Source organism: Rhinichthys klamathensis, unplaced genomic scaffold (assembly GCF_029890125.1).
Source record: "Rhinichthys klamathensis goyatoka isolate OS25496 unplaced genomic scaffold, OSU_Roscu_1.1 h1tg000329l_1, whole genome shotgun sequence".
Taxonomy (NCBI): Eukaryota; Metazoa; Chordata; class Actinopteri; order Cypriniformes; family Leuciscidae; genus Rhinichthys; species Rhinichthys klamathensis.
In genome coordinates, this window is record NW_026606844.1 from 2,072,284 (window position 1) to 2,090,314 (window position 18,031).

Consider the following 18,031-nt stretch of genomic DNA (forward strand, 5'->3'; position numbering starts at 1 on the left):
TATCAGTGGATCACGCAAGAGGAAGTTGCCGGCCAGGTTAGACAATACACACGTTGATTCTACTCTGGGCAAATAATCACCTGTACAGCAAAATTCGGACCTACAGAAATTATGGAATGACATACTGGACAAGCAGATGATGGAGCTGAACACTCGTTTCAAGCCCGACACATACGGCTTTATGAGAGCCGCTGCTGCCTGCTTGCCATGGTCAGACACCTTTGGTGACAAGGCTCTCATCCTGCCCGCCTGCGCGCACTTTTCCATTCCCATGGAAGACGCAGAGCACACTGTGTTTGTGCAGCAGCTTAAAAGAAAGGCAAAGGCCAACAAGACCGAGAAAAAAGAAACACTCGTAGAAGTGCTCGACGCATGCCCCCGTGATATTTTCCCCAACATGAACAGTCTCCTGCGGGCCCTCCTCACATTGCCCATGACAACATGTACTGTGGAGAGACTCTTTTCAGCTGTCAATCGGATTAAAACAGGCACCAGGGCCACAATGTTGACAGATAGACTGAACTCTTTGTCCCTGCTTTCAAAAGTTCAATAAGACGAAATGATATGAATTATTCTGTTGCCCGCCACTTTAATAACCACTCACATTCTCTACCCTCCCTCAGGTTTCAGGGAATAGAACAGGTTACTTCTCAGAGAGGGGGTGATGTAGACAGGCGACTATGTCAGAGAGAGCTATATTGGATCTATATGTTAGAAGCTCTACAACCACTGGGCCTTAATGAGGATTTTGATATGAGTGTGTTTCTTTAATCTCATTACTATAGACTATTCCATGTTTTATGATGGCCATAGCCTGATATTTACATGGAATAGGGTGTTGATGTAGTGTAATGATTTGTTTTGTACATTTTTTTATTTTGAAATCTTGATGTAATTCATGTGTTTTGTTTTCAGTAGACCCTGTGCCTAAGGCTGTATTTGATATAGGCTATGTTGAACTACATTTCCTATGTTCCCTATCCCTGTAGCCTTAGCCATGTTAACACAGGTGTCTGGCATTATGCAATCAGGAGAGGTGATTGACAAGGGCTTTTTTGTATGGCCACATTCACTCTGTTTGTATGCCTGAAGAAGGTCGCAAGACCGAAAGCTTGCTAATAAATTGATAAATTGAGGACCCCGGGGAGCCCTTATGAGTGGGGGAATAATATTTGGCCGGCAAGAGTGCGGGCCAGTGTGTGTGTAATACATAAGCACATAGTGGGAAGGGAAAGACAGGGCGGCGGTGCCGGCCTGTGTGGAATGTGTCCCATCAGTGCAGCTCACCAGGGGAGCTGTAGCATATTATACCGCTAGTAATTTTGCCTGCAGGGCGGGCACTTCCAGATTGTAAAATCTGACAAAGGTGGAGGGGGAAGCCCAGCCCGCTGCCACACATATGTCGTGAATGGAAATCCCGCTGGACCATGCCCACGAGGAGGCCATGCCTCTAGTGGAGTGAGCCCTAATGCCTAACGGGCATGGCAGGTCTTTTGACGCGTACGCAGCAGCAATAGCGTCCACTATCCATCTAGACAGTGTCTGTTTCGAGGCGGCGAGACCCTTAGTGCGCCCTCCGAACGAAACGAAAAGCTGCTCAGAGCGTCTGAAAGAGGCAGGGCACAGTATACAATCTCAGTGCTCTAACAGGGCAGAGGAGATTGGCGTCGCATTCGCTATCGGATGCTGGCAGAGCCGATGGGAAATGATCTGTGCTCTGAAAGGAGTACCGATCACCTTGGGGACATAGCCGTGTCTAGGCTTTAAAATGACCTTGGAGTCATTTGGTCCAAACTCAAGACACGCAGCGCTGACAGACAGCGCGTGAAGGTCTCCCACACATTTAACTGATGACAGGGCAGTCAGAAAAACGGTTTTGAGTGAAAGGTATTTCAAATCCACGGATTGAAGCGGTTCGAAAGGGGGGGCTTTCATAGCTTCGAGAACTATAGAAAGATCCTAGATAGGAACCGATGGGGGGCGCGGGGGTTTCATCCTTCTAGCTCCCCTGAGGAAGCGGATGACCAGCTCGTTTTTTCCCAGTGACTGGCCGTGCAGGGGTTCAGCGAACGCCGCGACGGCCGCCACGGCCGCCACGTATACTTTGAGCGTGGATGGGGACCTGCCCTTATCCAACAGCTCTTATAAAAACACGAGCAGCGACGACACCCTACATGTCCGTGGGTCCAGATCTCTGTCGGTGCACCATTTTGAAAACACAGACCATTTGGACGCGTAGAGTCTTCTTGTGGAAGGAGCTCTAGCGTGTATGATAGTGTTTATTACTCCTTCTGGCAAAGCGACGGGTAGTCGTTGATCACCCACGCGTGCAGCGCCCAGCGCTCTGGGTGGGGATACCAGATCGTGCCGCGAGCTTGAGAGAGGAGATCTGCTCTCACTGGAATGGGCCACGGGGCTGTCAGTGGCAGCTGCGTAAGCTCCGGGAACCATGTCTGATTCTCCCAGCGCGGGGCTATGAGGAGCACCGAGTGGCGCGTTTCCCTGATCCTCTGTATTACCTGTGGCAATAGCGAGACGGGAGGGAAGGCGTAAAGCGGGCGGTTGGGCCAGTCCTGGGCCAGCGCGGCCTCGCTTTTCGAGAAAAATACTGGGCAGTGAGAGTTCTCCTCTGACGCAAAGAGGTCTATCTCTGCTCTGCCAAATATGCGCCATAACTTCTGGACTGTTTGAGCGTGCAGGGACCATTCCCCTGGGGGAATATTGTCTCTGGACAGTCTGTCTGGGCCGTCGTTCAGGTGGCTTGGCACGTGCGTCGCCCTCAGCGAGCGCAGATGGCACTGGGACCAACTCAGCATGCGTTCGGTCGGATGGAAGAGGTTCCTGGATCTGACACCGCCCTGACGGTTTAGATAGGATACCACAGATCTGTTGTCCGAGCGGACCAGGACGTGGTGACCCTGAATGATCGGGAGGAAGCGCATGAGCGCGTCCTCGACCGCTATCATTTCCAGAAATTTTATGTGAAGGAGCTTTTCCTGAACTGACCATAGGCCAAAAGCCGGTGAGACCTCGCAGACCGCACCCCAACCCGTGTTGGACGCGTCTGTCGAGATGACTTTTCGGCGAGATACAGCTCCCATCGTCACTCCCCGCTGATACCATCCGGCCACTGTCCAGGGCTGCAGAGCTGAGATACAGGTCTGAGTCACTCTGATCGGCTGGCGCCTGTGGCCCAAGCCCGGCGAGACGCACGGGTGTTTAGCCAATGTTGAAGCGGGCGCATGCACAGTAAACCCAGCTGGAGTACTGCTGCGGCTGAGGCCATGTAACCTAACATTCTCTGAAAATTTTTCAGAGGCGTGAGGCTGTTCATCTGAAAAGATGCGGCTAGTCGCTGAACACGGCACGCTGTGTTGATAAGCGAGCCGTCATAAAATAGTGGGTTATTGGACAAAAAGTGGCTTTGTGGACAGCGGGAAGTTTGCCCAATATAGTGGGTTATTGGACAAAAAGTGGGTCCGTGGGATTGGGGGTGGGGTGGGGGGTGGGTGGGGGGGTCAACGGGAAGTTTGCGCCATATAGTGGGTTATTGGACAAATAATGGGTTCGTGGGATGGGGGCGTGGCCCGGGAGTGGGGGGGGTGGTCCCGGGAGATTTGGTAAATATAGTTGGTTATTGGACAAATAATGGGTTCGTGGGATGGGGGCGTGGCCCGGGAGTGGGGTGGGGGTGGTCCCGGGAGATTTGGTAAATACAGTTGGTTATTGGACAAATAATGGGTTCGTGGGATGGGGGCGTGGCCCGGGAGTGGGGGGGGGGTGGTCCCGGGACGTTTGGTAAATACAGTGGGTTATTGGACAAAAAATGGGTTCGTGGGATGGGGGCGTGGCCCGGGAGTGGGGGGGGGGTGGTCCCGGGACGTTTGGTAAATACAGTGGGTTATTGGACAAAAAATGGGTTCGTGGGATGGGGGCGTGGCCCGGGAGTGGGGGGGGGGGGGTGGTCCCGGGACGTTTGGTAAATACAGTGGGTTATTGGACAAAAAATGGGTTCGTGGGATGGGGGCGTGGCCCGGGAGTGGGGGGGGGTGGTCCCGGGACGTTTGGTAAATACAGTGGGTTATTGGACAAAAAATGGGTTCGTGGGACGGGGGGGGGGTGGGGGGGGGTCTGGTCACTCTAGTGGTCAATCGGACAAATAATGGGTTAGTGGGACGGGGCACGTATGGCGCCCCACCAAGGACGAAGGCAGAACTGCTTGGGGTGGCCTCGGGCTTCGGGGCACTTCCGTCGGGCCCCTGAGGGGGTCGGGTCACCCCGACCCTGCCCGCGTGGGTCGGGCGCCCGGGGAGGGTCGGCCTGCGGCGTCGGCCGACCCCCCAAAAATTTCGGGGGGTCAGCGCGCTCGTCCGCCAACCCGCGTCCTAATCGCCGCGCCCCGTTTACTGAATGGACGCTTTTTATTTTTCTGGACTATCTGGAGTAATTCAGCTTGTGCAAAACATCAAACTCAAAGCTGCCATGAGCTCTGTAAATGCAAGTTATTCACAGAATATCTCCATTGTTCATCCTCAATACTTTTTTATCATTGGACTATCAGGTATACCATATAGCACTTATTTCTATATATTTTTATTTATGATTTATTTTATTACTATAATTGGGAATGCTATAGTCCTTCTCATTATAGCTCTTGACCGGAGCCTGCATAGTCCAAAGTACATTGGTGTGTTTAACTTGGCCTTGGCTGATATTGGTGAAACTAATGCACTAATTCCCAACATGATGAAGACTTTTCTGTTTGACTCACAGTACATCTCCTACAATGCTTGTTTAGCAAACATGTTTTTTGTCTTCTTCTTCAGTAGTTTGCAAAGTGTCACTCTTGTTGTTCTGGCATATGATCGGTTCATTGCAATTTGTTTGCCATTAAGATATCATGCAATTGTGGACAATACCAGTATGGTTTTGGTTTTTCCAGCAATATGGGCATTTAATTATTCTATGGTGGCCTTGATGGTGTGATCACCCGACTTTCAATTTGCGAATCCAATGTAATACAGAGTTATTTTTGTGATCATGGGCCAGTGTATAGGTTGGCATGTAATGACTATAACATTAATAAGTCTGTGGGATTTGTTATCACATCTTCATACCTTATAGCACCAATGATCATTATATTCCTGTCATATCTGGGCATTTTTCTTTCTTTAAGCAAAATTACAACTTGGGAAAGACGTTAAAGAGCACTGAAGACCTGTGTTTCTCACCTGCTGTTAGTAGGGATTTATTTCCTTCCAATATGCTTCACATACCTTGCACAACTCTTGCTTGCTCTCACTCCCAATGCCAGAGTCATCAGCACATCTCTGGCATATGTTGTTCCACCAATGCTAAATCCCATCATTTATGTTTTAAACACAGCTGAAATCAAAAACTTATTGCGAAAAATTCTTACCAACAGACCTGCACCAATTAGAGAGAAGATTTTGAAATGACTGCAATTATTGTTTGCATTTATATATATATATATATATGATATATAAATATAAGTATTTCATCTTTTACTGTTAGTAGTGGGTAAATTCAAATAAATATGTTTTGTTGTTGTTGTTTTGTTGCAAAACCATCTGAATACAAATTTGACAAATAATATTTGACTAAATAAGATAACATTATTTCTAAATATTTTCATCTTTGAACTTGTAATCAAGGTCCATTTTTACATGAGAGGTTTATTTTGGTCACTACTAAACTGATTTTTGATATTATTACCAATTGCGAAAATATAAAATTATTTAATGATTCCATTGTATTTTTTTTTTTTTTTTTTACTTTTGTTGTCAATGCCACTTAAAATAAAATGTTATGCTGACACAAGTAGCACTTTAGTAGAAGTTATTTATTCTTTAAATCCAAAGGTCTGCAGCTTTCATTCTAGCATAACAATAAAAATGTATCTAAATAATTAGAAATTAAAATTGTGGAAAATACATACTATTTCCAAACATATCATTATCAAAATCAATATCACACCATAATGTATATTTTCCTAGCGTTGGTCCCGCTCATTTGCAGGGTCCACTTCATCATAATTTTCCACACACACAATGGATTTGGCACAGGTTTTTTTACTCTGGATGCCCATACACTCACTCCTACACACAATTTGGCATTTCCAATCCACCTAACCTGCATGTCTTTAGATTGTGTAGGAGAAACCCACGCAGAAACGAGGACCTTCTTGCTGTGAGGCGACAGTGTTACCCACTGAGCAACCGTGCCACCAATTCAGCTGCACCATCAACTCAGCTGCAAGAATTCTGTCTACTGTGGTCTTTCACTGCCATCTAGTGGCTACATTTTAATAAGAGAATGTAGGGCTGGATGTAGGAATGTCCGCCGACGCTCCCCTCTGGGCTCCCGTAGTACCGAATGGGCTCAGCCCTCCCTTGCGCATTTGCCATAGAGATACACAAAGAACATGGCAGCGAGCAGGGAAGAACTCGTTCCCAAGAAAGGCGCAGTGTCATCCATAATTTGCAATTGGTTTGGTTTTGCGGCATCAGACGCAGAACAAACAACACCCTGCTGCAAAGTTTGTTTGAAGTCTGTTGCTAGCAAAGGTAGCAGTACAAGCAATTTACTGCAGCTCCTCAAAAAGAGGCATGCTGCCGAGTGGGAGAGATGTTGCGCCCTACGAAATGAACAAGACCACGGCAGCACAAACACACCCTCCAAATAACAACCTAAAGTCTTACAAACATTTACAAACTGTATCTGTTTTGATAAGAATGGGGCCCGGTGGAAAGGGATCACAGATGCAGTTGCAATGTACATTGCAAAATATATGGTGCCTAAATATACTATGGAAAAGCCGTGGTTTATTCACATGCTGAAAGTTATGGAAAGTGCCAGGTATGTGCTACCAAGCCGCAAATAACTCAAGGCAGTTAATGTGCCAGTGAAATCGAGGTTCTGTCTGCGCGTATGCCGCACGCCCATCGTGTACAGTTGGCATTGAGATGTCGTTGCTTGGGATTGAGATTCAACATCAAGAAGAGTTCACTGACCCCTCAGTTGAGAACTACATTTCTGGGGGTAGTATGTGACTCTTTTGGGCACAATTGTCTCCTGCTCGTATAGACACTATTTTGACTACAGTCACCAACATCAAGCTAGGCCAGGCCATCACTGTCAAACACTTCCAGAGAGTTATGGGGCTTCTAGCAGCATCGTCCTACGTAGTACATTTTGACCTGCTGTACATTAAACCACTATAGTGGTGGCTGAGGACCGGAGTGTTTTCCCAGAGGGGAAACGCATTCCGCATGATCAAAGTAACGTGCAGATGCCTTTATTCTTTGATCGTGTGGAAGAAACCGTGCTTTCTGTCCCAGGGCCCCGTGTTGGGAGCACCGTGTCAGAGGAGGATAGTGACTACGGATGCATCCCTCACGGGCTGGGGAGAGGTCATGGTTGAACGCTACATAAGAGGTCTATGGAAAGCCCATTATCTTTCATGGCACATTAATTGCCTGGAGATTTTGGCAGTGTTTCTGTCACGGTTGGTAAATCCTATGTCTGCTTCTTGTCTCGTGTTTCTGTTGTTGTATGTGTGTGCGCTGATTAGAGGGGCGTGGCCGCTCATCAGCGCTCGTCAGCAATCACCCATTATCCATCACCAGCTGCAGTCTATCAATTCATGTGTATATATTCTCATCAACTTCTCATCTCCTTTGTCAGATCGTTGTTTGTGGTTCCCGGTGTGTGTGTGTGTTCCCATTGTCATTCAGTCATGTGCTTCTCCTGTTCCGGTTCTTGTTCTTTGGATGTTGGATTACTGTTCGTCGTTGGATTTTCACCACCACCACCACTGCCTCTGCACTTGTCATCTGACCATCGGAGTCCCTGCGCCACTAACCTGTCTGTCTGGTCTTTGGACTATCTATCTGTGTTATCTTCAAATAAAGAGTTTAACTGCATTTGCTTCCATCTGATTAATCATGACAGAACGATCTGACCAAAGCATGGAAGCAGCAGAAGACTCCTCGAGTTCACTGGATGCATTTGTGAGTAGCAGTATTCAACGAATGGACACTCAAGAAAATAATCTCAACGATACTGCTCGCACTGTCCAGGCTTTAGTGGCGCAGGTGTCCGGGCTCACCCAACAGGTTCAACATCTTCGTGTTCCCACCGCGCCACCCCCACCGCCGATTCCTCCATCAACACCAGCGGACCCATTCCAGTCAGAGCCTCGTTTTCCGGTCCCCGAGCCATACTCAGGTGAAGCGAACTTCTGTCGAGCATTTTTAACCAGATGTTCTATGCATTTCTCCCTACAGCCCAGAACATTTCACAAAGAACAGACCAAGGTGCCATTCGTGCTGACGCTTCTGACTGGGAAAGCGGCGCTATGGGGAACGGCGGTGTGGGAGAACCAAGACGAATGCTGTTCCTCGTTCCAAAGGCTCTCCGAAGAGATGCGGCGGCTCTTTGACCGGGCCGTGTCAGGAAGAGAGGCTGCTAGGGTGCTGGCGGAACTTCGTCAAGGAGAGAGGTCCGTATCTGACTTTTCTGTTGATTTCCGAACCCTGGCAGCCGAGAGCCGTTGGAACGAGGAGGCGCAGTGGGACATGTTCCTGCATGGGCTGGCTGACCGCGTTCAGAAGGAAATCTACGCCCTGGACCTGCCCACCGGACTCAATGACCTCATCGCGCTGGCTATGAGAGTGGACGCACGGCTGTCTCGAGTCAACAAACGTTTCCAACCGGACCGCTCTTCTGGAGGGAGCGAGGGGCAGCGTTCAGGAGGCGAAGGCGCAGTCAGCCCCATCTACGATCACGAGCCCATGCAGGTGGGTCGAGCCCGGCTTTCCCGGGAGGAGAAGGAGAGGCGGAGATCCCTGGGCCTTTGTCTGTACTGTGGTGGAGCTGGACATTTCACTGACAATTGTCCATTAACCCTCAGACGGTCTTCGGTCATTTATGACCGGAAAATTTTCTGTTTTGAATTTCTAAAAATCACAGCTTCATCGGAATGTTATGAAACTTGGTGACTTTTATGGCATTAGGTATGTGAATACAAAAAAAAAATTGAGGTCATGATCCGAGCATGCTAAGTGGTCGTAAAAAAAATAGTCACACTTGTGGTCTTCGGTCAAAAATGACCGACCCATAGGAAATGAATGGGAAATTTACAAAAACACAAAAATTCTCTGAATTTTTGTCTGTACAATCTACAAATCGGCCACGATTCTAAAAAAAAGTACACCGCAGTAAAGGGGTGATACGCTATAACATCAAGAGTGCAAAAAATTCATAGCCACCCACACACACACACATACAAACACACTTTTATACACATACACACCAATAAATTCAGATTACAAAAAATCTGTTTGAATTTTTAAAAATCACAGCTTCATCGGAATGTTACGAAACTTGGAGACTTTTCTGGCATTAGATATGTGAACACACAAAAAAATTGAGTTCATGATCCGAGCATGGTAAGTGACGATTTTGGTCTTCGGTCAAAAATGACCCCCATAGGAAATGAATGGGAAATTGACAAAAACACAAAAATTATCTACAATCGGACACGATGAAGAAAAAAGTGCTCAGCAATGAAGGGGTGAAACTCTAAAACATCAAGAGTGAAAAACATAACATAATTAATATATATATATTAGTGCTGTCAAACGATTAAAATATTTAATCGCGATTAATCGCATTAATGTCATAGTTAACTCGCGATTAATCGCATTTAATCACACATTTTTATCTATTCTAAATGTCTCTTGATTTCTTTTTGTCCCATTATTTTTTCTCATTTTAATGCTCTTATCAACATGGAAAAGTGGATCGGCTTGCTTTGTGCAAATGTTTTTTTATTGAAAACAACATTGGCATATACTGTTCAATTTCACACTAAAACATTCTCACTTGGAGCAAATAATCTCTCACACAATGTAACACTGTCCATCAATAAAAGGGTGAAAGAAATACTGACGAGGTCCTGATATTGACGAGGGGGCGGAGAATTCGCATCAGCTGTGTGTGTGTGTGTGTGCTGGCCATCATCAAGTGGTGTTTCAGACTGGACGTGCTGCGATGATGATCAGTTCACAACGACAAAACACACAGATCACTTTGGTCTTGTCAATGGAACCATTTGGCAACTTTTTAAAAGTAAACTTTCCATTCAGAATCTTATTGGCATCCATTTCGGCGTCTCGCGCTCGTCATCCACTCAAAACTGGACGTTTTGAACGTTCCTATAACATTCAGAAATAACGTTTTTATAACTTAATGGGAACGTTATGAAAACGTTCTTATAACCTAAAATTGTTAGCTGGGGAAGAGGAGAGATTCGCGATTGCACTGAACACGTTTTAAGTGCAGGCATATTCTCTGAGCGAGCCCAGAGAAAATTCTTACAAGAGCAGCGTGTCTCTGAGAGCGCGCGACTCGAGCAGAGAGATTCGTGCTCGGCACATTATATTCCGCGCGCGAGCAGAGAGATTCGCGCTCGCGCATCCGGCTCGCAAGCCCAAACAAGTGTGTGCGGCGTGCCTGTTCTTTTGTTTCCGATCTAGCTAGATCCGCTTGCGCTTTCAAAACGTCCTCGCGCGGCGCAAGCCACTGAAATGAATGGGTTTCATCATAGCGCAGCGCCGTGCATGCCGTCCTGTTGCAAAAGCATGTGAAAAAAAAAACTACAAAGTTTGCTAGGCCATAAAGACCGTTAATCGCGCGATAAAAAAATTAACGCCGTTAAAATTGTTTTGCGTTAACGCCGTTAATAACGCGTTTAACTGACAGCCCTAATATATATATATAATTAATATAATAATTATTAAAATTATTAAAATAATAATGAATAAAATGTTATAAACCTTGGCAAAAAGTATTGTTTGAGAATTTCTAAAAAAAATACATTCAATCCACATCTTAAAAGTAAGTAATTTGGTCCAAAAACAACTAGAATTCACAAGCATCTCCATTTAGAGCTATACAGGCATCTAGTGGTAAACCCATGCAATAACATGATTTATTTAATTTTATGTTTAATAAATTGATTTATTTTTTTTATTTTTTATTTTTTCTGAAAGCCCAGTCTCTATTTTAACCGAAAATACTGCATAGAAGAAAAATAAATAAAAAATAAAAATAAAATAAAAAATTCAGTATTTTCAATGGCAAAAAATTTACCATAAATATTGCATAAATATTAATAAGTTCAATCAAATTGTCTCAAAATACTAAATTAAAAAGAATAAATATTATAGAACAAAAATAAATTGCATTGGTTTTACTGGGATGGAGGAAGTTTCATTTTTAGGTGTCCGGTCACTTCTGACCGGGAAGGCCCAGGATGTGACTCCGAAACGAAGACCGTCTGAGGGTTAAAAAGGCCCAGCCCGGCAGTAAGTATGAGGCTACTGTCGGGTGGGATCTCTGCCGAGAAGACCTCATCGACATCTACCTTCCTTCCGGTAAGGCTCCGATGGTCAACTCACCTCCACGATTGTCGGGCACTACTGGACTAAGGGGCAGAGGGTAATTTCATGGACCGTTCATTTGCACTAAGATTTCAAATTCCCCTCAAACCCCTTTCACATCAGATCGATGTTCACGCCCTCAATGGCCAAAGACTCCCCACGATTTCACTGATCACCGAAGACATCACCCTCATCACATCTGGCAATCATTCTGACCACCATCTCCTTTTACATTCTGGACACTCAACTAGCACCCATCGTTCTTGGTCACCCATGGCTCACCCGTCACAACCCCAAAATAGACTGGCAACTCAAATCGGTGGCAGCGTGGAGCAGTTTTTGTCATAAGTCCTGTCTTGTGTCTGCCTGTCCATCTGTTTCTGTTCATGTGTTACAGGAGGAGACAGTGGATTTATCAAACGTGCCCACGGAGTATCGGGATCTGAAGGAGGTGTTCAGTAAGTCTCGGGCTGATTCTCTTCCTCCGCATCGTCCCTATGACTGTGCTATAGACTTACTGCCAGGTACGTCTCCGCCTAAGGGCAAGTTATATTCACTCTCTGTCCCAGAGAGAGAGGTCATGGAGAAATACATTTCTGATTCTCTTGCAACGGGATTCATCCGCCCTTCCTCTTCTCCAGCGGGGGCGGGGTTCTTTTTTGTGGGGAAGAAAGATGGATCGTTGCGACCTTGTATTCATTACCGGGGGTTGAACAACATCACGGTAAAGAATACTTATCCTTTGCCTTTGATGCCTTCAGCTTTCGAGAGGTTGCAAGGAGCATCTATCTTCACGAAACTGGATTTAAGGAATGCTTATCATTTGGTCCGCATCAGGGATGGGGATGAGTGGAAGACCGCTTTTAACACCCCTAGGGGGCACTTTGAATATTTGGTTATGCCATTCGGCCTTTCCAACTCCCCAGCGGTCTTCCAAGCACTTGTCAATGACGTGTTGCGAGACATGGTCGATCAATTCATATATGTTTACCTGGATGATATATTGATTTTTTCATCGTCTCTCCAGGAACACGTGCAACATGTTCGACAAGTGCTTCAGAGGTTGCTAGAGAATGGGCTTTTTGTCAAGGCGGAGAAATGCGTTTTTCATGCACAGTCTGTTCCTTTTCTAGGTCACATCATCTCGGTTGAGGGAATGCGCATGGATCCTGACAAGGTTAAGGCTGTGGTGAATTGGCCAAGTCCAGATTCCCGTAAGGCCCTACTGAGGTTTCTGGGGTTCGCCAATTTTTACCGGCGTTTTATTCGCAATTTCAGCCGACTAGCCGCGCCTCTGACCGCCTTGACCTCCCCCAGAACAACGTTCAGGTGGTCAGACACAGCAGAAGCTGCGTTTGCCAAACTGAAGGGTTGCTTCGTTTCAGCCCCCATCCTGATAACCCCTGATCCATCACGTCAGTTCGTGGTGGAGTTCGATGCGTCAGAGGTGGGGGTAGGTGCAGTGTTATCCCAGTGCTCTCCTTCAGACGACAAGATGCACCCTTGCGCGTTTTTTTCGCATCGTTTATCCCCTGCCGAAAGCAATTATGACATTGGCAACAGAGAGTTGTTGGCGGTCAAGCTAGCATTGGAGGAGTGGCGCCACTGGTTAGAAGGGTCTGGGGTACCTTTTATCGTCTGGACCGACCACAAGAATCTGGAATACATTCGTACTGCTATAAGACTTAATTCCAGGCAGGCTCGGTGGGCTCTTTCATTCGGACGTTTTGACTTTACTCTCTCGTACCGCCCGGGTTCCAAAAATATCAAACCCGATTCTTTATCGCGCATTTTTTACCGTTCCGATCGCCCGTCTACTCCCGAGTGCATTTTACCAGAGAATCTATTCATCTCTACACTCACATGGGAGGTCGAATCGAAGGTCAAGAAGGCCTTAGAAGGGGTAACGCCTCCGACTCGTTGCCCACCGAACCGTTTGTTTGTGCCGGAGAGTTTACGGTCCAGCGTCATTCAGTGGGGACACTGTTCCAATGTGGCTTGTCATCCAGGAGTCAATCGTAGTATGTTTTTGGTTAAGCAGCGATTTTGGTGGCCTCTCATGGCTCGTGACGTTCGCAGTTTTGTATTGGCTTGCTCAGTTTGTGCCACGGGTAAGACTTCCAATCAACCTCCAGATGGGTTACTCCAACCGCTGCCGGTGCCTTCGAGACCCTGGTCCCATATCGCGCTAGATTTTATCACCGCCCTCCCACCCTCCCAGGGTCACACGGTAGTTTTGGAGAGAACGTTGCGATGTTTAGTGTCCAAGAATCCTTCCTCCTGGAGTCAGCAACTGTCTATGGTGGAGTACGCCCACAACACGTTGCCAGTGTCATCCACGGGCCTATCACCATTTGAGTGTAGTGTAGGTTACCAGCCACCAATTTTTCCTAGTCTGGAATCCGAAGTCGCGGTCCCCTCCACCCACGCCTTTGTCCAGAGGTGTCACCGCACTTGGACTAGAGCCCGTGAGACTCTACTCCAAGAGGCCAAAGCCGATCGCCACCGGCGGAGGCCTCCCGTATACGTCGTCGGTTCTAAAGTGTGGCTTTCTACCAAGGACAGTCCTCTCCGCTCCGTTTCAAATAAGCTCGCACCAAAATTTATTGGCCCGTTCTCTGTCACTAAAATCATTAGTCCGGTGACAGTCCGCCTTAATCTTCCTCCAGTGTACAGGAGGATTCATCCCATCTTTCACGTATCCAAAATTAAACCCGTATTTTTTGCTCGTATTAATCCGCCTGTCCCGGTTCCCCCCCCCCCCCCCCCCCGAACCTACTTATTCGGTCAATCGTGTTCTGGACTCGAGACGGAGGGGGCGCGGATTCCAGTACTTGGTGGACTGGGAAGGTTACGGTCCGGAGGAGAGAAGTTGGGTACCGGCTAGAGACATCCTGGATCACTCCCTTATCAATGATTACAATCGGCAGGTAAGGGGGAAGGGGGTACTGTCACGGTTGGTAAATCCTAAGTCTGCTTCTTGTCTCGTGTTTATGTTGTTGTATGTGTGTGCGCTGATTAGAGGGGCGTGGCCGCTCATCAACGCTCGTCAGCAATCACCCATTATCCATCACCAGCTGCAGTCTATCAATTCATGTGTATATATTCTCATCAACTTCTCATCTCCTTTGTCAGATCGTTGTTTGTGGTTCCCGGTGTGTGTGTTCCCATTGTCATTCAGTCGTGTGCTTCTCCTGTTCCGGTTCTTGTTCTTTGGATGTTGGATTACTGTTCGTCGTTGGATTTTCACCACCACCACCACTGCACGCTGCACTTGTCATCTGACCATCGGAGTCCCTGCGCCACTAACCTGTCTGTCTGGACTTTGGACTATCTATCTGTGTGTTATCATCAAATAAAGAGTTTAACTGCATTTGCTTCCGTCTGATTAATCATGACAGTTTCTGGCTCTGAGACATTTCCTCCCGGACATTAGAGGCCATTATGTTCTAGTTCGAAAAGAAAATACGTTGGTGGTCTCTTATATAAATCGGCAGGGAGGCCTGAGGTCACGCCCTCTGTGCAGACTGGCGCATCAAGTTCTCCTGTGGTCCCAGGGCAAGTTGCTCTCACTCAGAGCAATGTTCATTCCCGGGGACAAAAATGTGGGGGCAGACATCCTGTCGAGGCAGGGGAATGGAATGGAGACTCCACCCCGAGGTGGTGAAGTTGATCTGTGGATCTGTTCGCCTCCCACAAAAACACACATTGTCCGCTCTGGTTTTCCCTCACGCATCCAGCTCCCCATACTGGCCCCATAGTAGCCCCATACTGGCCGGCCCGAGTTTGTTTTTCAGACGTAATAGCACTTCTAGCAGCCCCTCCGCGGCAGATTCCAATCAGGAGGGACCTTCTATCCCAGGCCGAGGGCTCAATACATCACCCTTGACCGGAACTGTGGAAGCTATGGGTCTGGCCTTTGAGGGGGACCAACTCGTAAGTGCTGGTCTCTCAACTGATGTTGTTGAGAGCATCTTAAACTCTAGAGCTCCGTCCACAAGGAAACTTAACGCTTTAAAGTGGAATGTGTTCACTTTATGGAGCAGAGAACATCAGCTGGACCCAGTTAACTGCCCAGTGGCTTCAGTGCTGGAGTTCCTCCAAGGTCGTTTCTCTGATTTATAGCTTCTGCTAGACCATCACATGTGACGTCATGACGCAACACCAATGGAGATTGGACTAGTTCCATACGTGCTTCAGACGCTATCACGCTTGAGGCGTTCCCCAAAAGTGTCGTCTTTCGACGCAGCGTTTCGTTCCCGTCTCAGGGAACAAGGGTTACAGTCGTAACCCGAGACGTTTTTCTCTTTCAAATATTACACACACACAATTTTTTTATTACACACACCCAAACCATAATCTGACATCCATAACAACACACCCACACAATTATAACTGCATCATTTATCCAATTGGTTCTATAATATGCAGAAGCAAAAAACAGGAATCGAGTGAGTATTTGTTGTATAGGCCAAACCTGAGAAAATGGCACCATCTGGTAAAATTTTTTAAAAATGTAATTTTGAAGCCTTGCCAACCAAATGAAAGTCTATTAACAAAGACTGCATAATTTTATTGTTAAATGGCCCTGGGATTAAACATTGCCGTTTTAATGGGTTTCAATGAGGACATTTTTTGTTGTCCTGAAAGTCCTGAGTGTAACTATTTTGTATTACTAGTGTAAAATAGTTTTTTTTTTTTTTTAATGAAGTGGGGGTGAAATAGTAAAATTCCAATAAAAATAAACACTTGTGCCAACCTTTATGCAGGTGGCATTAACAAAAAAGAACTCAAAAAGACAAAAATGTCCATGAGGACACACAAGGGTTAAGTATTACATCATTTTGTTGTCTGAAAGCTCTCAAGAGATGAATCAGAAGATATATTTGGATAGAGATTGCCAGTGATCTGTGCAGCATGAGAGAATGAGGACAAAAATGTACAGCGGAGTAATTTAATTCAAAGCCGCTCACAAGCATTCAGACAGTCATTGTCATAGTTTTCTCTGGCTCTAAAACTTTATGTATACAAATATGTGATTCAAATATTATGCATTACATGAAGGTATATTTTAAAAAAATTTAATTATAGTTGTAGTTAAAATATCCTGTTAAAGGTATGAAATGACAATTTTGTAAATTCTCTAGATTTTGCTAATGTCTAATGTCACCAAACTCAAAGCTGCCATGAGCTCTGTAAATGCAAGTTTATCACAGAATATCTCCATTGTTCATCCTGAATACTTTTTCATCATTGGACTTACAGGTATACCTTATAGTGGTTATTACTATATATTCTTATTTATAACATATTTTATATCTGTAATTGGCAACTCTATAGTCCTTCTGATTTTAGCTCTTCATCGAAGCCTGCACAGTCCAAAGTACATTAGTGTGTTTAACTTGGCCTTGGCTGATATTGGTGAAACTAATGCACTGATTCCTAACATGATGAAGACTTTTCTGCTCGACTCACAGCACATCTCCTTCAATGCTTGTTTGGCAAACATGTTTTTTGTTCACTTCTTTAGTACTATGCAGAGTCATACTCTTGTAGTTCTGGCATATGATCGCTTCATTGCAATTTGCTTGCCATTAAGATATCATGCAATTGTTAACAATACCAGTGTGGTTTTGGTTTTCTCAGCAATTTGGGCATTTAATTCTTCTGTGGTGGCCTTGATGGTGTCTTCGATCACCCGGCTTTCTTTCTGTGAATCTAATGTGATTCAGAGTTACTTTTGTGATCATGGGCCAATGTATAGGTTGGCATGTAATGACAATAGCATTAATAGGATTATGGCATTTCTCATCACAACTTTATACCTTGTAGTACCATTAATTATTATAGTCCTGTCATATCTGGGCATTTTTCTTGCTTTAAGCAAAATTACAACCTGGCAAGGACGTTTAAAAGCGCTGAAGACCTGTGTCTCTCATTTGTTGTTAGTAGGGGTTTATTTCCTCCCCATATGCTGCTCATACATTGCTGCATGGTTGGTTTCTCTCACGCCCAATGCAAGGATCATCAGTACGTCTCTGGCATATGCTGTTCCACCAATGTTAAATCCCATAATTTATGTATTAAATACATCTGAAATCAAAGACATAATCCGGAAAGTGGTTAAAAACAGATCTGAACCAATTAGAGAGAACATTTCAAAATGACTGAAATGCCTGTTTGATTTTAATTGTTTTTAAAAATGAAAAAAAAAAAATCTTTAAAAATAACTCCACGCTGAAGCCTCACAGAGGTGAACAATATATTTCCAGAAACACATACTTTGAAAAAATAACTTTTGAAAGAGTAACCGAGATAAGTAATATTTTCTTTGTATTCCATTATGACCTCAAGTTGTTTAAAATTCTGAAAGAAATATTTGTATATATTTATAAAAATACACGTAACAGTAATGCTATCTAATATACTTACTAATCTAATTATTTATTAATCCAGCTTATTTCAAGTGTACGGCTTGTGTTGCTGATCACAAGACAAATCTAACAGGGAATAAAAGCAATTTGATGTTTTTTGAGCTATCGTTATATGTTGTTTATGTTTAA

The 18,031-nt window shown here is 45.4% G+C and overlaps 2 protein-coding genes across 2 annotated transcripts; both read left to right on the plus strand.

The window, feature by feature from the left end:
- The first annotated feature begins 4,452 nt into the window (after nt 1–4,452).
- Nucleotides 4,453–5,459, plus strand: LOC130105774 (olfactory receptor 52E8-like). The gene is given in 2 exon segments (XM_056271936.1): nt 4,453–4,981; nt 4,984–5,459. Coding segments are annotated over 2 exon segments (975 nt in total). The 5' UTR covers nt 4,453–4,482.
- Nucleotides 5,460–16,630: 11,171 nt separating this feature from the next.
- LOC130105772 (olfactory receptor 1M1-like) lies at nt 16,631–17,636 on the plus strand. Its single transcript, XM_056271934.1, has one exon. It carries the CDS (start codon nt 16,655–16,657, stop codon nt 17,633–17,635), a length of 981 nt encoding a protein of 326 aa, XP_056127909.1. The 5' UTR covers nt 16,631–16,654; the 3' UTR covers nt 17,636.
- Nucleotides 17,637–18,031: the final 395 nt, after the last annotated feature.

Bases quoted from the DNA above. Each gene is read 5' to 3' on its own strand.
- LOC130105772 (XM_056271934.1), top strand. From the start codon at position 16,655: ATGAGCTCTGTAAATGCAAGTTTATCACAGAATATCTCCATTGTTCAT.